Source organism: Pinus tabuliformis, chromosome 8 (genome assembly GCF_031772625.1).
Source record: "Pinus tabuliformis cultivar Carrire ecotype Pingquan chromosome 8, CPIR1, whole genome shotgun sequence".
Classification (NCBI taxonomy): Eukaryota; Viridiplantae; Streptophyta; class Pinopsida; order Pinales; family Pinaceae; genus Pinus; species Pinus tabuliformis.
Window position 1 is genome coordinate 1,992,751,270 of NC_142294.1, and position 23,918 is coordinate 1,992,775,187.

At 41.5% G+C, this 23,918-nt stretch overlaps 1 protein-coding gene across 3 annotated transcripts in view; it reads left to right on the forward strand.

The window, feature by feature from the left end:
- AAE17 (acyl-activating enzyme 17) overlaps positions 1–23,918 on the forward strand; it is a 351,148-nt gene that overhangs the window by 43,505 nt on the left and 283,725 nt on the right. For all 3 annotated transcript variants that reach the window (XM_089374866.1, XM_089374867.1, XM_089374864.1), the window contains exon 4: positions 13,855–14,059. In XM_089374866.1, the coding sequence (XP_089230992.1) occupies positions 13,855–14,059 (205 nt within the window). The remainder of the gene's footprint in view (positions 1–13,854; positions 14,060–23,918) is intronic.

Genomic DNA, 23,918 nt, shown 5'->3' on the forward strand with positions numbered 1-23,918 from the left:
GTGTCCAAAACACTTGTGGATATTTAGCTTCCACAATCATGCCAGCCGCCTTGCAAACAGGTGCATTATCTGTAATGATTTGCACACAAGAATCAACACCTACCTCTTCAACAACTCTAATAAATAACTCACCCATAAATTGTGCATCCTTGTATTCGCCAAGTGTATCCACTGCTTTCAGGAAAACTGGACCATTCAAGGAAGACACCATGAAGTTGATGATTGGGTGTCGTGCTGGATCTGTCCATCCATCAGAAACAATGCTAACCCCAGATGTTGGCCATGATGCCTTAATAGGCTCGAGCATTTTTTGCACCTCTTTTTTTGCCTTCGTCAACAATGTGGTTCTCAGCTTCTCTAACCCAGGAGGCACATACCCTGCTGGAGCCCCTTGAGTTAGAGCTCGGCACATCTCAACAAATAAAGGTGAACGTGCAACATTAAATGATATGAAGTTTTGATAGAAGAAGAAGGCAATGGTGAGATCAAGCTCTTCCCGTCTCTCTTTTTGGAAAATCTTGTCCATTGGACCAAGTGATCTTCTTTTTAATGCTTGTCCCCCAGTAGAAGTAGAACTCTCAAATGGAAATTTGGTGGTGGCTTTCCTCAAAAATGGAAGGGGGTCTTCATTCTTGCCCTTGGGTGCTTTTAATTTTGAAGCCAGTGCCACATGTTCCATACCAACATTGGCCTCCTTTTCCAATTCTTTTCTCTCTTGTGAAGTAATAACTTTACAAGATCCAATCCCACAACCAGGTATAGCCAACAAATGTGATTTCACACGGTAATATGTGCTTTTGAAAGAAATGTTACAAAAGTTGCATTTCCATTGCACATTGCCTCCTCCCTTTCCCTTGTTGTTTGGCCCATCCTCTCTTGTGACATATTTCCACAATGGATATTTTTCATTGTCTTTAAGTCCTCTTCCCTCAACATTACTTGCAGCAGACTCTGATGATATTGGGGGAGGAAGAGCATCTCTACCCATGACATTCTTGCCCTTCCTTGCTGCCTTTGATTGAGCCATGTTACCTCAACCTGTAAAAAAAATGAACAAACAGTCAAACTGCTGTAAAAATTTAAAAATGCAAACAGCAAAAGAAATGAACAAGAATCAAGTTCATTTTATAGTATATATCAGTGGCTCACTGGCTGTATTCTATGTTGCTGTATAAAAATCAGATTATCCATCCACCGTTGTAGAGATTCATGATTCAGTTGATGTGGCTGATGATTCAGTTGAAGTTCTTGAGTGTCATCAGAACGAGGAGGATGCAACAGAAGTTGAAACACAAGTTTTTATTAGGGACTGTACAGGTGAGAAGGGACATTACAGGTGGGACTGAAATGATAAAATAATTGAGGAATGGAAGCAATCCAGTTGTATTGCAAACGCTTGGATATTATAGACTTCTTGTTAAAGAAAGTAATAGAAGATTCAACAGACAAAACCGTATAAAAGTAAGATTTTAACTCAGTGATACTGATCACATATACTGTTTATCTATACTTCTCTGCAAAAATTGACAATTTATCAACCCAGAAATTAATCTCTCCAGTCCACAGTGATAAGCTCGGGCTAAAACGAATCCCGCAAAGCAGAGAAAAGTGGCTCAATGAGGCAGATCTGGGCTGGAAGGAAAGGAAGGTTGCAGCAAAGGCTTTAACAGTGAAGATTTGTCTGTGAGCTGCCAAAAACCTATCAACCGAAATCTAACCAGCCCTCGTTACAAACTAAAAAATGAGCTTCTTAAACAAAAAAAAATAACTACTTTATTACTCTCGGCACCTGCACTCTAGACCGGCAATAACAATTTTTTTGTTCTCAACGCAAGACAGACCTGGCGGTAGCCCTGTTTTTCTTAATTGAATACAGAAATCAATATAACATTGACACTGAGCTGCTATTATATAGATTGCCAACTCAATGCTTATGCGATATCTTCTGCACAGGTTTGTTCTCTCAGAAGTTAAGGGTCCCTTCTTCTACCTTTAGATATCGGATTGGAGGACTAATTGGATAGAATATGAATATAGAATCAGTCCCTTCTACCTTTAGATATTGGAGTTACTGCAGGACTTATGGGATTCAATATTAATATAGAATGGCAGATTGTAAGTTTAAAGGATAGCGTTAGGCAAATAGGTGAGGGCCGTGAGGCCATAAGGAGGGTGCTGCGTTAAGCCTCAAGGGCTGTTACAGGCAGCAAGAGCCAGCCAAACAATGGCTGCATTAAGCCTTAAACTGTTAAACAGCAGCGTGAGGGTAAAGAGGAGGATGTCCGCGGCAGCGTGAAAGGAGAACAACGAAGACAAGTCACTGCCAAAACTAACCTGCAAGATTGCTGAACAGTGAATCGCTGATTGAATGCGAATATAAACCTAAATGCGGTCCGCTCCTCGCTGCAACTGGTGAATGAATCCTTTGCGGCTTTGCCAAATCGCTGTTTTACGACCCGACTCCTTTGCAATTGCCGTCAAATGGGAGAGACAGCGCATTTAAACCTAGCAGCAGACCCGAAAAACGAATCCGAAACCAGGACTCGATCTGAAAATCGTGACACGTTTTCCATTTTTTGAACACGCCCCTGGACACGACGTGCCACAAGAGGACACGACGAGTCCTTCCAGAATGACACGTGTCAGGACAGAATCGTGTCCGATTCGGGATTCGTCCAGGGTTTTGGACGAATCCGGTTTCATACCTTGCAGCTTAGATGGGATGGGAGATTCATTAGATGGATATCAAAACGACTTTTCTGAACGGGGTAATAGAAGAGGAGGTATACATTGAACAACCAGAGGGCTTTGAGACACATGAGAAGAAGTCTCATGTATGCAGATTGAAGAAAGCCTTGTATGGGCTGAAACAAGCACCTAGAGCATGGTATGGTCGAATAGATGGCTACTTGCAGAAGATGGGATTTGTCAAGAGTGACGCGGATCCGAATCTCTACTATCTGGTTGTAGAGAACGAGCCGCTAATCTTAGTATTATATGTGGATGATCTCTTTCTGACAGGATCATCTAGGCTCATTGGGGACTGCAAGAAGAATCTAGCCACATAATTCGATATGAAGGATTTGGGACGAATGCATTACGTCCTAGGGTTGGAAGTTTGGCAGCAGAAGGGAGGAATCTTCCTTGGGCAAGGGAGGTATGCTATAGAAATCCTGAAAAGATTAAGGATGGAGGACTGTAGACCCATGGCTACTCCAATGATCACCAACTCAAAGAAGATTGATGCATCAAAAGACAAGGATGTTGATCCCACCCTATACAGGTAGCTCATAGGGTCCCTAATGTATCTGGTCAACACAAGGCTAGACATTTGCTATGCTGTCAACACCCTCAGTCAGTTCATGGTGGAACTGAAGAGGGCACACTGGGCAGTAGCCAAACACGTTCTCAGGTATTTACAGGGAACAATCGATTATGGACTCTTGTATACCAAAGATAAGGCTACCAGGTTGAGTGGATTTACTGATGCAGATTGGGCAGGAAGTCCAGTGGATCGGAAAAGTACCTCTGGGTATTTTTTCAACATTGGATCAGGAATGACCTCCTGGTGCAGTAGGAAACAAAAGTTTGTGGCTCTGAGCTCATCTGAGGCAGAGTATATGGCGGCGAGCACAACTTTGTGTGAGCCTATTCAGAAGGAATATGGAGGCGATCAGAATCATGTGCGATAATCAGAGTTGCATCAAGCTCTCTGAGAATCCAGTGTTTCATGATAGGTTGAAGCATATTGATATCTGGTGTCACTTTGTCAGGGACTGTGTCCAACAAGGCACTGTACAGTTGAGCTACACTGCTACAGGAGAACAGGTGGCGGACATCCTCACCAAGGCCCTTGGAAGGACAAAATTTGACTACTTCAGGGAAAAGATGGGGATGGTAAGAACCCGTTTCAGTAGCAAAAATGGGAGTGGTAACAACATGGATGCAGAGGGAGTTGCAGTGCGTATGCAATGTTGGGAGAAAGGACCAACAATAGCACGGATGCAGAGGGAGTCATTGTACAGATGCAACAGTGGCAGTAGTAGAGCTATGGGCATCAATACAAGATGTAGTAGTGCAGAGGATGTTGGGCAGGGAGGCTTAGCATTAGCACAGGGACCGATGCCGAATGATCAGGGTGATACTCAGTGAGGAGTATTAGTAGAACATAGTCCTCGCTAAGAGGGAGTGTTGATTTGGGGTAGCATCGGATGTGCTCTAGCCACGAAAATTGGTAGAGAGGCTAAAGCACATGAGATCTCCAATACCCAGAAATAGTTTGCGCAGATTCTAAACGGTTTGGGAGATATTAAAATAATTAATATTTTTAATGGAGTCCCTAAGTCTAAACTGAGGGAAAATAAAATATTAATGTGAGTTAATATAAAACTGTGTTAGAAGGGTCCAAAAGTCATGGATCAAGCCAGAGTTAATCTTAGCCATTGATTTGTCAACGAGAAAAGTATAAAAAGAGGCTCGAGGGTCACTTGGAGAACACACTGAGGGAGACCAATCAATTCAATTTTTGGAGCGGGGTTAGTTGAGAAGTTCGAAATAGTGGTCTGGTGAGCAGTTAGGAGGCAACAAGTATGGAATAGAGAGACGGGATCAGGCACTGGAGACCAGCGCCGAGGCAGGAGAGGTAGACGCAGAGGCAGCAGGAGACTGCGCAGTCACTAGAGGGCCTGCATGGGTGACGTAGAGAGGCACAGGGCTGATGCAGTCAAGCAGGGGTTGACGCAGAGTGTCTGGGAGCCACGCAGAGGTTAGCCAAGCTGACGCCATTGTTTTAAAAAATGGCCAGCTCGGAATCGACTCGACCGAGTTGGTCTGAGCCAGACCCCCCAACTATGACCCGGCCTAGGAAACGGTTAGGCTAACTGGGTTAATACCGAGCCGGCCAGGTTGTCTAACAACTCGGTTGGGTTGTGTACAACAATCTAGTAACCCATAAAAACAACGTTTTTTTAAATGTTTTATGTGGGGGACTCCAAACTGGTTTTTTTTTTCGTTTATTTTGTCTTTGGGGTCCATTCCCTTCTCCTAAACCCTATTTAATCCACCCAACCCCTCTCATTTCCTCACAACCATCTCATGCATTGGAGTGAGAATTTTAGTGAGAGTTTGTGAGGAGTTGTTGAGTTTGTTTTTGGAGCAGCAGTGAGGAGTCTTGGGCAAGCATTGTAGCTGGAGGGAGAAGCTTCTTGGGCAGCCATTTGGAGCAGTGTTGAGGAGTTGGTTTCTTGGAGCAAGCTTGAGGACGTAGTTTGTGCCTGGGGGTATTTTTTTTCACTTGTAAAAATCTGTTTTTGCTTATTAAATTTTATGTGCAAATCTGGAAATCCTAAAGAGTGTTTTTTGTGAAAGAAATGAACATTGAATCAATTTTTTTTGTTTTGTTTTCATTTCAGATTTTTTGCTTTCATTTCCAAGTCAAAAAATGGCACTTAGAGTGAAAGATGCTGCTTGGGCATATGTCGAAATGGTTGATAGTTAAATGCATTGCAAATTTTCCCATAGGAAAATTAAAGAAGGTCCTGGGGGCATTAATAGGTTGAAACAACACTTGGCTGGGATTAGAGGCCAAATTATTCCATGTACATCACCAGAGATTGGGGAGATTAGGAAGGATTTGTTAGCCAACTTTGAGAATTTTAAAGAAGATAAGGCTAGGCAAAAAGAGCTAGAGGATGAAATTGGGAGGAAGAGGAATATACAAAAAATGATGGCTACCAACCCCCTTTTTGATTTTGAGGGTTCTTCTTCTATCCCTTGTATAGATGCATCCAACCCCTTCCGATATGTTCCTCCCTCTTTTGAGTCTATTCAAGAAAAGGGAAAGGGTAAAATGAAAAAGGTTGATATGAATATCAAAAGTTATTTCACTCCTTCCTCTCCATCAGATGCACATGGTCCTCAAGCTAGTAGAAGTCATATGCAACCCACTTTAGATGACCATTGGATGAAAGAATTGAGGGAGATTGCTTGTGATTACATAGTTAGATGGTGGTATGATGCTGATACCCCCTTCAATGCTTCCCGTTCACCATATTATGAGTCTATGTTTGATGCCATACATGCCACTGGAAAAGGCTTCAAAGACCCTACTATGCATGAGCTAAGGGGTATCGTTTGCAGAAATAATTTTTCTCCATTAATGAGTATTTGAAATATTTCAAGGACTCATGGGAAAGAACAGGATGTACCATCATGTCAGAAGGATGGACTAATCAAAGAAACCGTACCATCATAAACTTTCTTATCTTCTGCCCACAGGGAACCATGTTTCTAAAATCAGTTGATGCATCTGATAAGGTAAAAGATGGGCAATTGTTGTTACAGCTATTGGATGAGGTTGTTGAGGAGGTGGGGGTGGCTAATGTTGTTCAAGTCATCACAAATAATGCCTCTAACTATGTTCTTGTTGGTAAATTGTTAGAGGAAAAACACAGAACCATCTTTTGGACCCGATGTGTTGCACATTGCATAGACCTCATGCTTGAGGATATTGACAAATTAGATTGGGTCAAAAACACTGTAGATCATGCTAAAAGCATAGAAAATTTTATCTACAACCATTCATGGATTTTGAGCCTGATGAGGAAACACACAAGGGGCAGGGATATTATTAGGCCTGCCATCAGTAGAAACTTGCAAAAGATTTTTTCCAATGAAGAATGGAGTCAAAGCCAGTGGTCTCACAAACTGGAAGGCAAAGAATTGAAAAAGAAAGTTAATGAAGAAATATTTTGGAGAAAGGCAACAGAGATTGTGAAGCTTGCTGAGCCACTGGTTAAGGTGTTGCGGTTGGTGGACGGGGAAAGATTGGCTATGGGCTTCATTTATGAGGCTATGGATCAAGCAAAGGAGCAAATAAAGAGGGCATACAAGGATAAAGTAGCTAAGTATGGGCCCATTTGGGCAATCATTGATGAAAGATGGAACAATCAACTCCATCGCCCTATACATGCAGCTGGGTATTTTTTGAACCCACGGTATCATTATAAAGCTAAGGCGACAGGAGCTTTGAGGGGGGAGTTTAGAGATGGATTGATTGACTACATTGATTGCATGATCCCTTTGGAGTGTGATCAGTTGGAGATACACCGACAGGTCACAACCTTCAACACTGCTTCAGGTACCTTTGGGAAGAACCTAGCAAAGATTGCAAGGGAAGCAGATGAGCTAGGTAAACAAAAATTTCAATTTTCAAATTCTTAATACTTATTTTGTTAAATCGTTTATCATTTGAAAGTTGGATATAATTTGTAATTTTGTTGAGCTAACTCATAATTCATTACACTCCTATGTTTTTTGCAGCACAATGGTGGGAGGCTTTTGGTAGCCATTGTCCTGAATTGCAGAAGTTTGCAATTCATATTTTGAGTCAAACTTGCAGTGCTACTGGTTGTGAGCGCAATTGGTCTGTCTTTGAGAGGATTCACATAAAGAACAAAAACCGTTTGGATAAAAAACGGTTAAATGATCTAGTATATGTCCAATACAACCTCCGACTCAGGCGCAACCAATTGCTGAACAAAAGACCTGATTTAGATCCCATTGTGTTGGAAGACATTGATCCAACATCAGATTGGGTAGTGGAGAGTCATCCAACAGAGTTTGCTTCTGATGAGGATATGGATTATGAATTACAGACGATAGCATCACTCGAACATAATGTTCAGTTGAATGCAAATCCTGATCCACTTGTACCAGCCTCAGCCTCAGAGCCAGCAAGTCCTCCAGTTGCAGGCGCTTCCTCTGCTCAGCCACGACAGAAGCGCATATCTCGTCTATCTCAGCTTGTAGCTGCTGCACAGCCTGCTAGTGCTACCACTTCTACAGTTGCAGTTGGAGATGATGATGAGGAGGAGCCATGGGGCCCCCTGTCTGACTTTGATGATGATCCAGAGATTGATCCACATGATCTCGGCTCCTCTAATAGTAGCCAATAGTACTAGTCATAGTTTACTTTTGTTGTAGAGGCCATTTCTAGCCTCCTTGGTTATGTGTTTTTGTTTTGATCTCCATATCATGATCATTTTTGTATTGGACAGTGCACTGGGTGCCATTTTGATATAATGGATATATTCATTAGCCTACTTTGATCATATGTTGTCTTCTATCTATATTCTAATGCTGTGTGTTTGGAAACATGAATGAAAATCTTTAAAATTATGTTTTTTTAATAGAAAAAATAAATATTTAATGTACTTTTTACAACGACCGAGTCATTGAAATCGAGCTGACCGAGTTGATACCGAGTCGGAGTTGACCCTCGGCCGAGTCGGAGTCAAAGTCAGAGTCGACCCTTAGCCGAGTCGAGTCGGAGTTTTAAAACATTGGCTGACGTTGGGATTGGGAGAAGTGCTGGAGAATTTTTTTCTCTGTTTGTGTAAGCCAGTTTGGCACCCTGTTGTACTAAAGAATTGTTGAATAATAAAATCCTCCCCTGCTGCACCTGTTTTACCACATTGGGTTTTTCCGGGAACTGTTGTTCAAAACATCTGTGTCAATTTGTTGATTCTTGTACAGGTGTTTATTTCTGTATTACGGTGTGATATCTGCAGCAGAATTTCTTTTAATGTTTATTGAAGGAATTTCATAAATAACTTATTGGAGAATAAGTAGGAAAAGTAAATCAGATGTTGCAGTGATAGAATTTTCACAGACTTTTGTCCAAAAATAACTATGCTAATTTTATGTGTGTGTGTGCTAGCATTTCTCAGCTTCTAGCGTTTTCTTTTTCCACATAATTTTATTTGTGAAGGTTGGAGTGTATTTATTTCGATATTTGTTGTAGCAAATAAATTGTTAATTAATTAACAATTAGGAGAAATAATATCAGTTGCTGCCATAGGGTTCCAGTTTGGAATTTTCACACAATCTCGCTGCTGAATCACTTGCTACTGCAAAATCGAACTAGCTTGATCACTGAGTATCTGCACGGGTGTGTTTCTCCATCTATTCATCGACCTCTTCTTATAATCTCCAGTTGGGACACCAACGGCCACGATTAAAACTTAATGGATGGTTGTGATCATCTCTAAGCCGATCCATGTGAGTTTCTAGAGAATTCTCACCTTTTTCAATTAATTACTATTAATTAACCATTTTTCCTAAGTTAGACTTATGAAACATTTAAATGATGGTCAATTTATTTTAATTGAGCTATCTCTAGGTGGAATTTCCATAAACGACTTATGAGTTGTGGAGAATTCCTGTGTTTTAGCCTCTCCACAAAGTTTCAAGACTAGAACACCATCCGATGCTACAAAAACTAACAATATAATGGCGGAATGGAATGGGGCATTAGGGGAAGGCTCCAAGCCACATGCCACAGTACAAGGGTAACCATTGTTGACCTAGGTTGTCATTGATGTCAATATTTCAATATTCTAGATACTAGATGATGATATGAAGCCATGGGGAAGCAGAGCAGATCCATGAAGAAACAGGAGCAAGGCCATCATAAAAGAAAAGCCATGAGTAAGAGTCTGTTATCAGAGAAGGTCATTGAAAGACATTGCAAATCCAAAGGAAGACATTGGAGCAAGAGGAGCCATATCGGAGGAGCATCGCATGTAATACATGCCCAAGAAGAACCGAGAGGAAGAAGTCATCAAAAGAGGAGTTAACATATCGGAGGAGCAAAGCAGAGCTATTGGAGGAGCAAAATAGAGCTATCGGAGGAGCAAAACAGAGCTATCAGAAGAGCAAAACAGAGCTATTGGAGCTATCGGAGCTACCAGAGCCATATCGGGAGTAATATATGCGAAAGAGCCAAAGAAGAGCGGAATACATATATATGCGGAAGAGTTAAAGGAGCGGAGCATAAAGAAGAGCAGAAGAGTTAAAGGAGCGGAGAAATATCTATATATATATATATATATATATATATTGGAATACACTATTGGAGCTGGAAAATATATGTATATCGGAGAAATTATAATCGGCGGGTTATATTATGAGCCACTACCCGAAACCCCCGATAGCGATATACATGGGCAGACCCGACGAGAAATATATGTTCGGTATAAACAGCGAAAATCTGGGTAAGTGCTTCAAAGCGGGTTTTAAGTGTATTTCATGTGTATCGTTATATTTGGGCTCTAAGCCTTGCCCCATTAAAACATGCGAAATGCGATATGTTGCTGACCCGCTGCAACATTACAGTTTGACTTATTGTTATATTGCATTTGCCTGTCGGAACTCGCATATCGCAATGTACAAAGGGCTGTCACCCCTGAAAGCGCCGATTGCGATAAAGCATGCGGACCCGCTGAAACATTGCAATATGACTTAATGCTATGTCGCATCCGCCATATTGCAAGTGCTTAAGGCCTTGCCGAATTGGAAGCGCCGATTGCGATATATGTTGTGAACCCGATGCAACATTACAGTTTGACTTAAGGCTATATCACATCAGCAGGAGAATCGGCCATCGGCCATTGGCAATGTCATGAGCTCGACTTATACAAGACTTTGGAAGCTGCTGATTGCGATATATGTTGCGAACCCGATGCAACATTACAGTTTGACTTAAGGCTATATCGCATCAGCAGTAGAATCGGCCATCGACCATTGGTAATGTCATGAGCTCGACTTATACAAGACTTCTGGAAGCTGCTGATTGCGATTACACAGCAGACTCGATGCAGTTATAGATGCGGGTGTAATGATTTTGAAGTCCGCCCTTAAGCATTTCGGTCGGTTTTTCCTTTTATTCCTGTGTATTTCAATATCTGTATTGCGTGGGGGTTTTTTAGGCTAAAAGCCTATAATAATGGTTCCGATAGTTCAGTGGGCCTAAACGATGGCGATTGCGATTGTGATGGTGACGTGTCAGGTGGGGCCTCTTGATTAGTACAGTCGCTCCGTTAACAGTAAAGTCCTGTGTATGAACCTTGTTAAAGAAAAAAGGGTTCTCTTTGATATTGTTTAATAAGCATCATTTCCTTTGTAATTCGGCCTTCTCTTCTGAATAAACGTGTTCGTGAAGCATTGGTTAATTCGAATAGGTAGAGAAACTACAGCGACCGAGGAGGGAAGCCGAAGGATCAAGCGAGTGCAGAGGAAACTACAGCGACCGAGGAGGAAGTCGAAGAGCCAGCAGAAAGGGGAAACCGACGGTTAGAGGCATCAGGAAGATACAAAAACCGAGAATAAGGAAAGTTGGATGTTGTTGTTGAAAAAGCAGGAGGAAACAGAGGCAGTTGTAGGGTCTAGCAGAACAGAAAAGGGCCGAAGGACCAACAGGACAGGGGGCATTTTAAGGGTGAGCTTCTTTGCTAATCGTGTTACCCTGTGAAAGAATTAATCAGGTACACAATGCAGTCTGTAGAACAATTCTGGGATGTAATAAATAAAGTTTTATTTGACATTGTTTGAAGGGAGAAGTAGTCAGCAGAGAAGCAGTCATGCTGAAGCATTTACTATGACAGTAAGAACAAATGCTTGAACAGAAAGTTGGTTCTTATGCAGAGCTTAGTGCAGCTAATAGTAGACTCACTAAAGTTGTGTGGAGACATTATCAGAGGTCATGAAGGCTATTAGAGACTCTGTGTGGACAGTATGAAGAGTTGTAAAGACTTCTTCATAAGAAGACTGGTTGTCATTGATGCTGTAGCATGGAAACTACAATGAAGCTGTAAATAGATAGAACTCAATAAAGAAGAGTTCTGAGAGCAGAACATTACTATCAAACATGCCTTGACAAGATTGGGTCGGAACCCTTGGCGTTGGTGCCTCAGAAGTAAGAAGGATTGGAGTCCTTGGGGTTGATGCCTCAGAAGTAAGAAGCAATGGAGTCCTTGGTATTGGTGCCTCAGAAGTAGGAAGGATTGGTGTCCTTGGGACTGGTGTCTCAAGAATTGGAAGGATTGAAGTCCTTGGGAGTTGGTGCTCCTAAGTCCAAGATTGTTGCCTTGGTGAAACAGAGTTGGATCTCTGGAGGTTGGAGCCTCACAAAAGTCCAAGTTGGTGCTTGGCAATTGATTGCAACCATTTATATATTGTATCTATTTTATTGCAAAGATTATATTAATAAAAGCATTGATACTTGTTGTTCATCTTGTGTTTTGAATATAAATGTTTTAACTGGTAAAATAATAGTTGAAAAAGAAATATTGATTCACCCCCCCTCAGTATTTCCAACAGCCATATTAAGGGAAGACCACACTTGGGTGTATGAATGTAGGAGGGAGCCATCGTGGTATGACTTACCTTGACCTTTGTTTTTCCACCCTTCTTCATGTGCCTTTTGCCTTTTATCGATTTTTCTTATATAACTGCTTGAGGCTCTAGGGGATGAGAGCATGATGTGAATAATGTAGCAGTGAATACCTGCTTAAGGTTAAGCAGTTCATTGCCCACTAAGGGTTGGGACAATCATGGGTACCTTAATGATGCAAGGGGCTCATATAGGGGCCCTAGGAACTAGGGTGATGGCCATAATGATAGAGGGTAGAGCTCATGTTGGCTTTTGCCCACATGCTAAATTTGTATGTTCTGACCATATTTTGCATTTTATGGTAAATTTCCTGTTGAGAGTGGTCAAATGATGCTTTTTATTTTCTTTTTAGCAACATCAACCTTTGAGGCATTGTTCTAGGCTCGACTCAAACTGTAGACACGGGGAAGGGGAGGCTAACTCCATGTGGACCCAATGGACAAATGTGGACTTAGAGAGGAAATATGGTGAATGGGGTTATAATGAGCGAAGGGGAGTGATGTATATGGTGTCGGGAAGCAGTACCACGAAACCAAAATCGAGGTTTACCATGTAGTGCCACCCCTAAAGCTAATAGCCAATAAAGGAGATCCCATAAGACTAGGATATAAGGCTAACTATCAAATTGGACAGAGGAGACAAGAGTACAAACCAAGCCCACTCTTTCCGCCGAATTACCCCACCAATCCATGCCCAAAAGTGTCCATGATAAGTAAACAAAAATACCCAACTACACAATAAATATTAAAAACCCATACCTTCGGGGTTGGAAGGCCCATCTTCAAACATATGATCATAACAAATGGGCAAGGGAGCATATGGCTAGCTTAGGTGGCAGAGATAGAGGCACATCGATCTATCTCGTCGTTGCAAGGGGCTGCTGGCTGCCGGCTGCCGGCTGAGGACCATCTAGGAGAAAAGTCTCCTATGGATACTACCCACAGGTGGTGGGTAACAATAACCATTTAATTCTTGATATTAATTAATTAATCCCTTTGTTATTATTATTTTTAACCATCTAATGTTTACCTAATGTCTCTTGAGTCTTTTCCATTTATTGACCTCACATCTCTCACCTATTTATTTTTCAATGCTTGATCAGATTTCTTATCAGTGTCCTAATGACTAGTCACACTTTCTGGCTCGAAACGTCGACTAAAAGTTTTAATGTGATGGATCCAGAAATATCAGATCAAAATCACAAGTTATGTAACACACAACAAAAAATAGAAATAATAAAAATTCAGCTAGATATTGCTATTATTTTGGTGTATGGTTGTATGCTTCATTTCTTTGGTTGTTATCCACTCATTCATATTTTAAGCAGTATGTTGTGAATATACCAGTGTGTTTAGTTTGGTTGATTTTGAAATATCTGTAAGAAATTAGAATGTCAAGCTGTTTGCAATTTCTAAATGAGGTAAAATCTGCTTCAGATATCCAAATGTCGCTTCACATTTTACATTCATGATTTGAAATAGAAGATTCAGTTTTCAGCTGCAATTTAATCTTCCATCTTATTCTTACTGTTCAAGGAATATGCTGCAGTTTGATATATATATATATATATATATATATAATGAAACTGACTAATATAAAGGGTTGTCGAAATGGTTTTGCAGCCAAGTTGCCAACACACTAGAAACTCTATGCTTGCCCAAGGGATCTGCTATTGCGATTGATATGCCTATGGCTGTTACTGCAGTTATTATCTACCTTGCAGTGGTTTTGGCAGGTCATGTAGTTGTATCCATCGCTGACAGCTTTGCTTCGTGTGAAATTTCCACGCGTTTAAGAATTTCCAATGCAAAGGCAATCTTCACACAGGTTTGCATCATACTTTTCTGAGGTTGTTTAAACTATAACTAAATTTATTTTGAATTATGATCCCTGTGAACAATGCTCCAAATCTGACATTCAAGTATGTTTGAATTCCTAGCTGCTTTCTACATGGTTCAATAATGTAGGTGGGTCCATTTGCATTGAATGAATGAGTGGAAGTTTAGGATTGTATTTTGATGTTTTCCTGGATGTTATTCTACTGCATTCTAGTATTAATTTCAACAGTTCTTCTGTATGTACTAGAAAACAGTTTGGTATTTCCTTTGGCATCAACAACGCAAACAACACTGGTCTAAGATCGTTTCCACAACATCCATCATAGATCCGAACTGTCTTGAAGTAGAATTTCTTATAATCCAATACTTAATGCATTAGCTTATATTTAGGACTTTGTGTGGAAACAATATACTTTGTTAAAAATCATTGTGTATCTATAAAGTTTGAGTCCAATTAAAGGTAATTATTTTCTTTGATAGGGGACAGCAGGATGAGTGAGATGAAATTAATGGGGTTGGTGTGGAAGGTCATGGAGAGAATAAGCCCCATCCTTCTAGAACTAAGTGTTGATTTGGGGTAGCATCGGATGTGCTCTAGCCATGAAAATTGGTGGAGAGGCTAAAGCCCATGAGATCTCCAAGATCAAGAAATGGTTTGGGCAGATTCTACACGGTTAAGGAGATATTAAAATAATTAATATTTTTAATGGAGTTTCTAAGTCTAAACTTAGGAAAAATAAAATATTAATGGGTATTAATATAAAACTGGGTTAGAAGGTTCCAAAAGACATGGATCAAGCCAAATCTAATCTTAGCTGTTGATTAGAGATGTAATCTCGGCCGTTGAAGGACCAACAGGAAAAGTATAAGAGGAGGCTTGAGGGTTAGTTGGAGAACACACCAGAGTGATCAGTCATTCGATTTTCTAGAGCGGGGTTTGCTAAGAAAAGTTGAATCAGTGATCAGTCTGTAGCAAGGGCAGTGAGTACTGGACAAAGAGGCAAAGATAGTCTCGAGAGACCAACGCAGAAGTAGAGAGAGGCAGACGCTGAGCCAGAGGGAGCCACGCAGAGCTAGAAGGGACTGCGCAGAGGCCAGAAGGGCCTGCGTCATCCACGCAGAGGGCAGTAGGAGTGACGCAGAGGGCCGTAGAGGCTGCGCAGTGCCTCAGAGGATTGACGCAAAGGGTTCTGGGCTGACGCTGAGCTTCAGAGGTTACTGGAGAGGGTTTCGTGGGGCAGATTTTCTGAATATTTGCTTCTGAATAAAAAGGTATTATTGCCGGATTGTTTTCTCTGTTGGGTGAGTTGTTTTGGCACCCAGTTGTACTCTAGGAAAGACTGCATAATAAAATAACCCTATGAGTTGCTGCACTAGTTTTTCCAAGTTGGGTTTTTCCGGAGACGAGTTGTCCAAAAATAACAGTGTCACTTGTGTGTTTGCTATTTCTTTCAGCTGTTGACCTGTAGATGGTTGAGACTGTATTGTGTTTATTTCTATATTTATATGTTTAAATAACTTGTTCGTAATTAACAGGTAGGAGAAATAAACTAGAGAATACATTTAAAATTTCTAACGGGTAATACTTAGAATTTTCAACATGGTATTAGAGCGTGGAGAGTTGAAGGCACCAGCTGAAGCAAAGCATTTGCAGCAGAAATAGTTGTCCTGAGTGAGAGAAGTTCTAGCTTAAAGCAGCAGAGAAGGGTTGACGCAGAGGGACTGCGTCATTAGTTTGGGCCAGAAGAGAGGTCAACGCAGAGGCTAAGGAGGGTAGAAAAGGGCTCACGAAGAGCCACGCAGAGACCAGGAGGGTTGACGCAGTTGGCTTGGGGAGCATTTTAGCCAGTGTCGGGATTCACAGAGCTTAGAGGCTCAGTCCTCCTATTGCTGTGGCTTAGGAAGCTATGGGTAGTTTGCGAGAAGTGACGCTGGTGGGGTACTATCGCTGCCAAGACAGAACAATAGCTAACGGGGAAAAACCAAGGTAGAGGGAGTCGCTACCTACGCAAATTTTTAGACAAGAAATCTAGCTTAGTGTTGCAGGTGCATAGGAGATCTGAGAGGTGCGACTCGACGGTTGGCAGGCAGATTTCTAGCAGGGAAATCAAGACTTAGAGGGAGTGGAAGGGAGAACTTCTAGATGGGAAGTAGAGACTCAGAGGGAGTCGAAGAGAGAACTTCCAGAGGGAAGTAGAGACTCGGAGGAGGCGAATGGAAGAGCAGAGAGATGGTCATGAATGCACTGAGGGATCAGGACAAGCAGGATGGAGCGTCCAACTTTGTGGTCTAGAAGGCCGGGATCTTGTCCATTCTAGATAGACATTGCATCAAGGCATTCGCCTTGAGAATAATGGCTATCCCAGTTGACTCGGCTGACAATGAAAAGTACGAGGAGGCAATGGCCAAGGCGAAATGCATCATCCTTGATGGGGTCAAGGATCATGTGGTCCAACATATTGCCAAGAAGGAGACAACAAAGGAAATGTGGGACGCCTTGAAGACGTTGTACCAGCATACCTCTGTGCAGAGGAAGATGTTACTTGAGAATCAGTTGTGGTCATCCCAGATATAGAAGGGGGAGCAGATAGATCACTTCCTCGGTAGATTGAAGGAGATCCGGGACCAACTGACTTCCATAGGGACCACGCCGGATCAGGTGTTGATGGTGAGGACCGCCCTAAACGCAGTCTCCGAGGAGTGGGAGACATTTGTCCAGAGCATTCTGAGCAGGGCGAATCTTCCAGATTGGGAAGAATTGTGGGAAGCTCTTTGCCAAGAAGAGATCAGACGGTTGCGCAAGACAAGAAGTAGTAGCAAAGGAGTTTGGATCAAGAAGGAAGAGGAAGAGGATGCAACTCTGGCATTTGCGGGGAAGTAGGAGAAGAGGAAGAAAAATGACATCTCCAAGATAAAGTGCTTCAACTGCGGGGAATTGGGGCATAATGCGAACCATTGTCCGAGGAAGAAGAATAAGGGAGAGGCGTCTGAATCCAAGGCAACACCAACGAAGGCGGAAAAGGAGGTAGAGGAGGATGACGATTGTGCCATGAGTGCTCATGTACCTCTAGAGAAGAGGTGGGGAGACATCGAGCTGTAGTCAAGAGGACTACAAGTGATGAGGGACAGGATCCTTAAGGTACCCAAACTCTTGGATCAGGGCCTTGCTACGAAAGCCCAAAGTGAGAAGTAGCAGGATTGGTGGATGTCAGTAGAAACGGATGCGGATGAAGCAGCAGAGAGTGCTACAGTGCAGTAGTCCCGGGCAGCAAAGCTAGCAACAGTGCGAGAGGCACAAAGGAGGTTGCAACAGTGCAGGATGGCACAGAGGTTTGCAGCAGTGCGAGAGGCACAAAGGAGGTTGCAACAGTGCAGGATGGCACAGAGGTTTGCAACAGTGCGAGAGGCAAGGAGTTGTTGCAGCAGTGCAGAGGCAATAGAGGGATCACTTGATAGTGGTAGAGAGAGCTTCAACATCGGGAGTGTTTCTAGCCTGACAGGGATGTGAGTAGTTGGGTGGATCAATTACTTACTTCTCAGTAACTGAGTTGTAGTGCAGTAGTAGCTGGCAGTAGCATGATGTAGCGTGATGAGAGGGGGTTGCAGTGCAGATGCAGTGTTGGGAGAAAGGACGAGCAACAACACGGATGCGACAGTAGCAGTGACAAGGCCATGGGCAGTAGTACAGGATGCAGCAGTGCAGAGGATGTTGGGCAGGGAGGCCTAGCATCAACACATGTATTGGCGTTGTATAATCAGAGCGATGCTCAGTTGGAGTATTACTAGAGCACAATCCTCGCTAAGAGGGAGTGTTGATTTGGGGTAGCATCAGATGTGCTCTAGCCATGAAAATTGGTGGAGGGGTTAAAGCACATGAGGTCTCCAAGACCCATAAATGGTTTGGGCAGATTCTACCCGCTTAAGGAGATATTAAAGTAATTAATATTTTTAATGGAGTTCGTAAGTCTAAACTTAGGAAAAATAAAATATTAATGGGTATTAATATAAAACCGGGTTAGAAGGTTCCAAAAGACATGGATCAAGACAAATCTAATCTTAGCTGTTGATTAGAGATGTAATCTTGGCTGTTGAAGGACCAACAAGAAAAGTATAAGAGGAGGCTTGAGGGTCAGTTGGAGAACACACTAGAGTGATCAGTCATTCGATTTTCTAGAGCGGGGTTTGCTAAGAAAAGTCGAATCAGTGATCAGTTTACAGCAGGGCAGTGAGTACCGGACAAATAGGCAGAGATAGTGCCAAGAGACTAGCGCAAAAGTAGAGAGAGGCAACCGCTGAGCCAGAGGGAGCCACGTAGAGCTAGAAGGGATTGCGCAAAGGCCAGAAGGGCCCGCGTCATCCACGTAGAGGGCAATAGGAGTGACGCAGAGGACTGTAGAGGCTGCCCAGTGCCTCAGAGGGCTAACGCAGAGGATTCTGGGCTGACACTGAGGCCAGGTGGGCTGACACTGAGCTTCAGAGGTTGCTCGAGAGGGTTTCGTGGGGCAGATTTTCTGAATATCTGCTTCCGAATAGAGAGGTATTACTGTCGGATTATTTTATCTATTGGGTGAGCTGATTTGGCACCCAGTTGTACTCAAGGAAAGACTGCATAATAAAATAACCGTCTGAATTGCTGCATTAATTTTCCCAAGTTGGGTTTTCCCGGGGACAAGTTGTCCAAAAATAATGGTGTCACTTGTGTGTTTGCTATTTCTTTCAGTTGTTGATCTGCAGATGGTTGAGACTGTATTGTGTTTATTTTGATATTTATATGCTTAAATAAATTGTTCGTAATCAACAAGTAGGAGAAATAAAGTAGAGAATACATATAAAAATTTTAACGGGTAATACTTAGAAATTTCAACACTAAGAGTTCACTCTGGATTCTGAGACCTCTTTTGGAGTATCAGAGATCATCAAACTGGCTTGCAGAATTACAATGGGTTGGAGCTGAATTGTTTGACGTTGCACATGAATTACAGGCATAGATTGCATAGAAAGACACTAATAACTGGATTGGAATAACAGAAATTTCTTTGCAGAATTTGGAGATCTCAGAACTTAAACAATGATTTTTTAACCTGGATCAGAAACACTTGGAGTTGGAACATAAATACTTGCACTCGAGCATAAACCCTTGGATGGGGAAGAGTTGCGTCCTTTCATCTCCAGAGAAACAACAGTTGCTGTCTGCATTCTGTCATTGCAGAACTGGAAATTCAGCATACTGAAATTGTGAACCAGCAAGAAAACCAGAAACATGGCATAATAGTGCAAAAAAAATCCAAACAAAACCAGATTGAGAAACAAAACTCTTGGGTTTAGGTGGTCAAAGGGAATAAATCACCTCTGACTGATGAGTGGATGGTTCAGACAAAGTTCAAAGAGGAAAGGCTCATGTCAAGGAATGACACCTCAGAGTCTGCGTTCTTCCCTCTTTTTGTGACCCTTTACAGACAAATCTTTCTTTCATCTATGACACTTGCGATTTGAAGGATATTAAGTTTTAACCTTGACCATTCTTGGAGGATGTTGAATGGAGTTAGAGGAAGAAGGGTTCATCCAAGTTTAGAAGCGTGCTAAACTTAGCAAGGGGACCCATAGGTGGACCAAGGTGCAGTTTCACACTCTCATTGTTTGACTTACGAAAATTTAATTTTCCTATGGTAAAAAATTGAAGTGATCTCAACCATCCATTGAGATCTAATCTCAGCCCTTCGTGGAAGTGCTGGGACCAGGTCTACTTTATAGGTGGGAAAGGGCACATACTTGGCTCATTATGCTCTAGACAACTCATGTGTTCAGTTCAAAAGAGAAAGGATGTTTAGTTCAGTGCAGCTAGGGCAAGAAAATGAGGCCAAACAACCTTAAAACCTTCCAGCCAATGTTCATCTTCAGTGAGGCCAATTAGCAGCGTAGAGGGGCCATACTTAGGGTGTATGGACTTGTACGATTTACATACAGCGCACAGGCAGTAAGGCCAAGAGGGAGTAGAGTGCATATCAATTTGTGTTGAGGGATCTGCAGAGTGAAGGGATGTCTTCCCTCCTCTTTGTAATCTTTTTCTGAATATTGTAAATCACTAAAGCATAATAAGAACACAAGAGTTTGTAGGTTTTCCTTGGAGTTAGGGTTTCCTAGGCATATTTCTGGTGTATTGTTTTTATGGTGTGTTTGTCTTCATTTTTTCCACCATGCATGCAAGTTAGGAAGCTCCGGTGAACATTGGATTTAAGTTTCAGTTTCAGTTGCTTTGCTCTAGATATTTAGTGTTTAGATTCCGCGTTTCAAGGAAAACTAACATCATATCAGAGCTCTGCCTCTGATTGAAGGCCATTATCATTGTTTTGATCTTAGGATTAGGTTAAAGGCACATAGAAGAACGTAGCTCAGTTTAGGGATTGTATTAGGGTTTCTGGTAGCATGACCTAGGGTTTTGAGCAGTTCGAAGAGAAACATCACATATTTGGGGCTAAGATTTGAGGACCAACTTGACAGGGCCTCCAATTTTGTTCTTGGAGAGAGAGAATTGGTGTAGTGTTGGAAGAGCAAGGAGTTTGGGAGTTTGTGGACAATCCCCGAGCCCAACTAGCAGACCCTCAACAACTAGCTTAGCATGATAACATATACACATAGGCTAAAAGAATTATCCTTGAAGGAGTCAAGGATCATATCATACCTCACCTGTTCGGCAAGAAGACAACTTAGGCTATGTGGGCAACTATAATAGGGTTTTACCAGGGTTCGAGGAGGTCAGGAAACTGGGACTCAGACACAAACTTAGAAACATTAGATGGCAAAGTTTGAGTCCGTGTCTCATATCTCACTAGCTAAGTCACCTGACATGGGGACATGGGGCACACAGAACACACAAATTTGAGTGTTTGACAAGGGGCATGTAGACCCCCCCGGAACAGGACATGTAGGACACATTATATATATATATATATATATATTAAAAATAAAAATTTACACAAATCGATATTTCTTACACATTCTCATTCATGATACAAATTGAGACATAGATTTATATTCTACATTGTAAATTTAAAATTTGTAAGTTGTATAATGTAACATTATGCATACAAATACAATTGTGACAAATTCATCAATGATCCAATAGGAGAAAGACAAGAAACTGCAATTTTCTCATTAAATCGTCAAAATCAAAATGTGTTGCATAGATAGTAGCAATGCCAATGGCAAATAGAAATAGAAAATCAAAATAACTACAAGGTAGTGTTGAAGGAAGTGTAACTAGGTTTGGTCTTCATAAATGTACTTTTGATATTTGTACTTATTCAAGAAAAGAAATATTATTTTTATAATATATGACAATGAGTTTCTTGCTCATTGTAGTAGGTCTAGCACATGTCAAAGTGCTATAAGTGAGTCAAATAGTCAAGAGAAAATATTGAAGTCCTTAAGGGCATGTTACACTATGCATAAATATATATTAAAGTCAAAGGGAAACCTCCAAGCAAAGTCAAGTCTACTCCTAGGTAAAGGCACCTTCAAGAACCTCCTACAGGTAGGCTACAACACCATGGAAGAATGTGTGAAGTCTGCTCAGCAAAACAATCACCAAGCAGCCCTCTAAGTCGGCCTACAAGCAACTGTCTAAGTTGGCCTACATACAACCAGTCAAGGTGGCTTAAATGGAGGGATAGTCCTCTATTTATAGAGGCTGTCCACTCCAAAGACAACACATCAACTTGTGCTCTAAAATATGCGAAGAAAAGGCAATAAAGATACGAAGAAAAAGGGTCTTGAAAGGCAGCGAAGAGAAAGGGTGTTGGAAATACTGAGAGGGGGGTGAATCAATATTTCTTAGTAATTAACACTTTTTAATCTTTTTCAGAGCATTAGTTAATCTTCAGTTATTATTATTATTCTTATTTAGATGATCATAAACAATAATCAATAGTACACAACACCATACAACAATGCAGAAAGATAAAACAGAGGATACTGATTTTTAGGTGGAAAACCCCCTCCAGGTCAAAAACCACTGAAGTCTTCTTTAGTAATTGTCTTCTCCCTGTTAAAAGAAAACTGATTACATCAAGATTTCAGATACAACTGAGGGAGGCGTCAACCCCCTAATTCATAGGCCACAACCTGTAGGACGCTATCAAACCCTAATATCTTGCCGCAACAAGAAGGATGCCCCAACACCCTGTAGATCAGGCCACAACCTGATGATTGCTTGAACAGTTTGTTTACCAGCTGCTGTCGGAAATGATGCTTTGCTTCCCTGTTAGTTTATCAACCACAACTGAATGGATGCCACAACGCCCTGTGCAAGCCACAACTTGCCCTAGCACCACCGTGCCACCCTGAAGTGTTCTCAGGCCGCAACATGAAGGTGACTCCAATCACTTGCTTTGCACCACCCTGCCACTTTGAAGAGTCAGTGGATCACATTTCACAATTTCCACACTTGATCCCCTGTACTCTGAATCAATGTAGAATAGTTTTAAGAAATATGTGGAATAAATGTCGAATCTTAGTAGCTGCTGATCACTGTTCCCACAAATTGATCACTACACAATGCTACACATCAAGCTATCACTGTTATCACTGTCATTGCACACTGCATATCAATGTCACTACAAATCACTTCAAAACTGCTGGCTATCACTGCATGTCATTGCTCATGAATGAATAGTCATTAATGCACAACCACTGTTACTGCACACATAGATCACTGCACATCTGCTGGCTGCCACTGCACATCACTGCACTGAGCTTCTCAAGAATGAATAAGCACCAAGACTCAATATATCATGTTGCCACACTGTATCAAGTTGCACACGATGCTGCAACAATTTGGACTTGCTATCAAATGATGGCACAAACCAAGGTGCCTCTTGTCATCCCTATGACCCGCCTTTAATGCTTTCAAATTCTGCCCTCGGAGAGCTACCAGCATATGTGTAAACACTGTTGTTTAGCTGATCAAACCCTGTTGTCCATCTTTACGTTAGTTTGTACCAATATTACCAGAGTCAGAATCAACAATAAATCGGTGAGGCAAAAGAGCACAGAGTTTTAATTGGATCAGGAAAAATCGGCAAAAAATCGGTGAATTTAATAAATAAAAATATACACATATATTGAATTAAAAAAACAATTTTCATTAATATTTGGTAAAGCCATGTCCAAATAATGCATAATATCAATAGATGTACAAAATATCATGAATGAATAAGTATCTCATATATGTTATGAGTCCAAACATGATCCAAAGTACCGAGTCTTGTCTCTTAATTAGTGACTACATGGAACCAGAAGCATATGCTTCTAAAAGTTTACAAAAAACTGTATACTAATCAGAAAAAAATCAGTAGCTAAGAGTCTATAAGACTCTTAAGAGTGAGAACTAGAAGTGATTCCTCCCACTCGGTCTCTTGCTTGACTCTCAAGGTTCTCCAAGTCATGAAGGCTTAAAAGAGGAGCCTCTTTTAATTGGACCCATTCTGCCGCATTTGTAGTTTGCAAATCTATCTCTTCAAGGTCGATTAGTGAATGATCCAAACCTGTCATTATCATGAGACATTGAAATGTGAATTAAAGTTTGACTTTGAAGTTTGAACTTTAAAGTACGAATTAGATTATGAAACCTTCAAATTCAAGCTCTCACCTAGTATTTGCTTGTTGTGAAGTCGTATATTGTAATGGACAAATACAAGGTCATTTAAGCGTTTTTGTGTCAATTGGTTGCGCTTCTTAGAATGTATATTCTCAAACATGCTCTAGTTGCGCTCACAACCTAAAGCACTGCATGCTTGGTTTAAGATTCGAATGGAAAATCTCTTCAAATCTGGCGTATCAATACCAAAGTT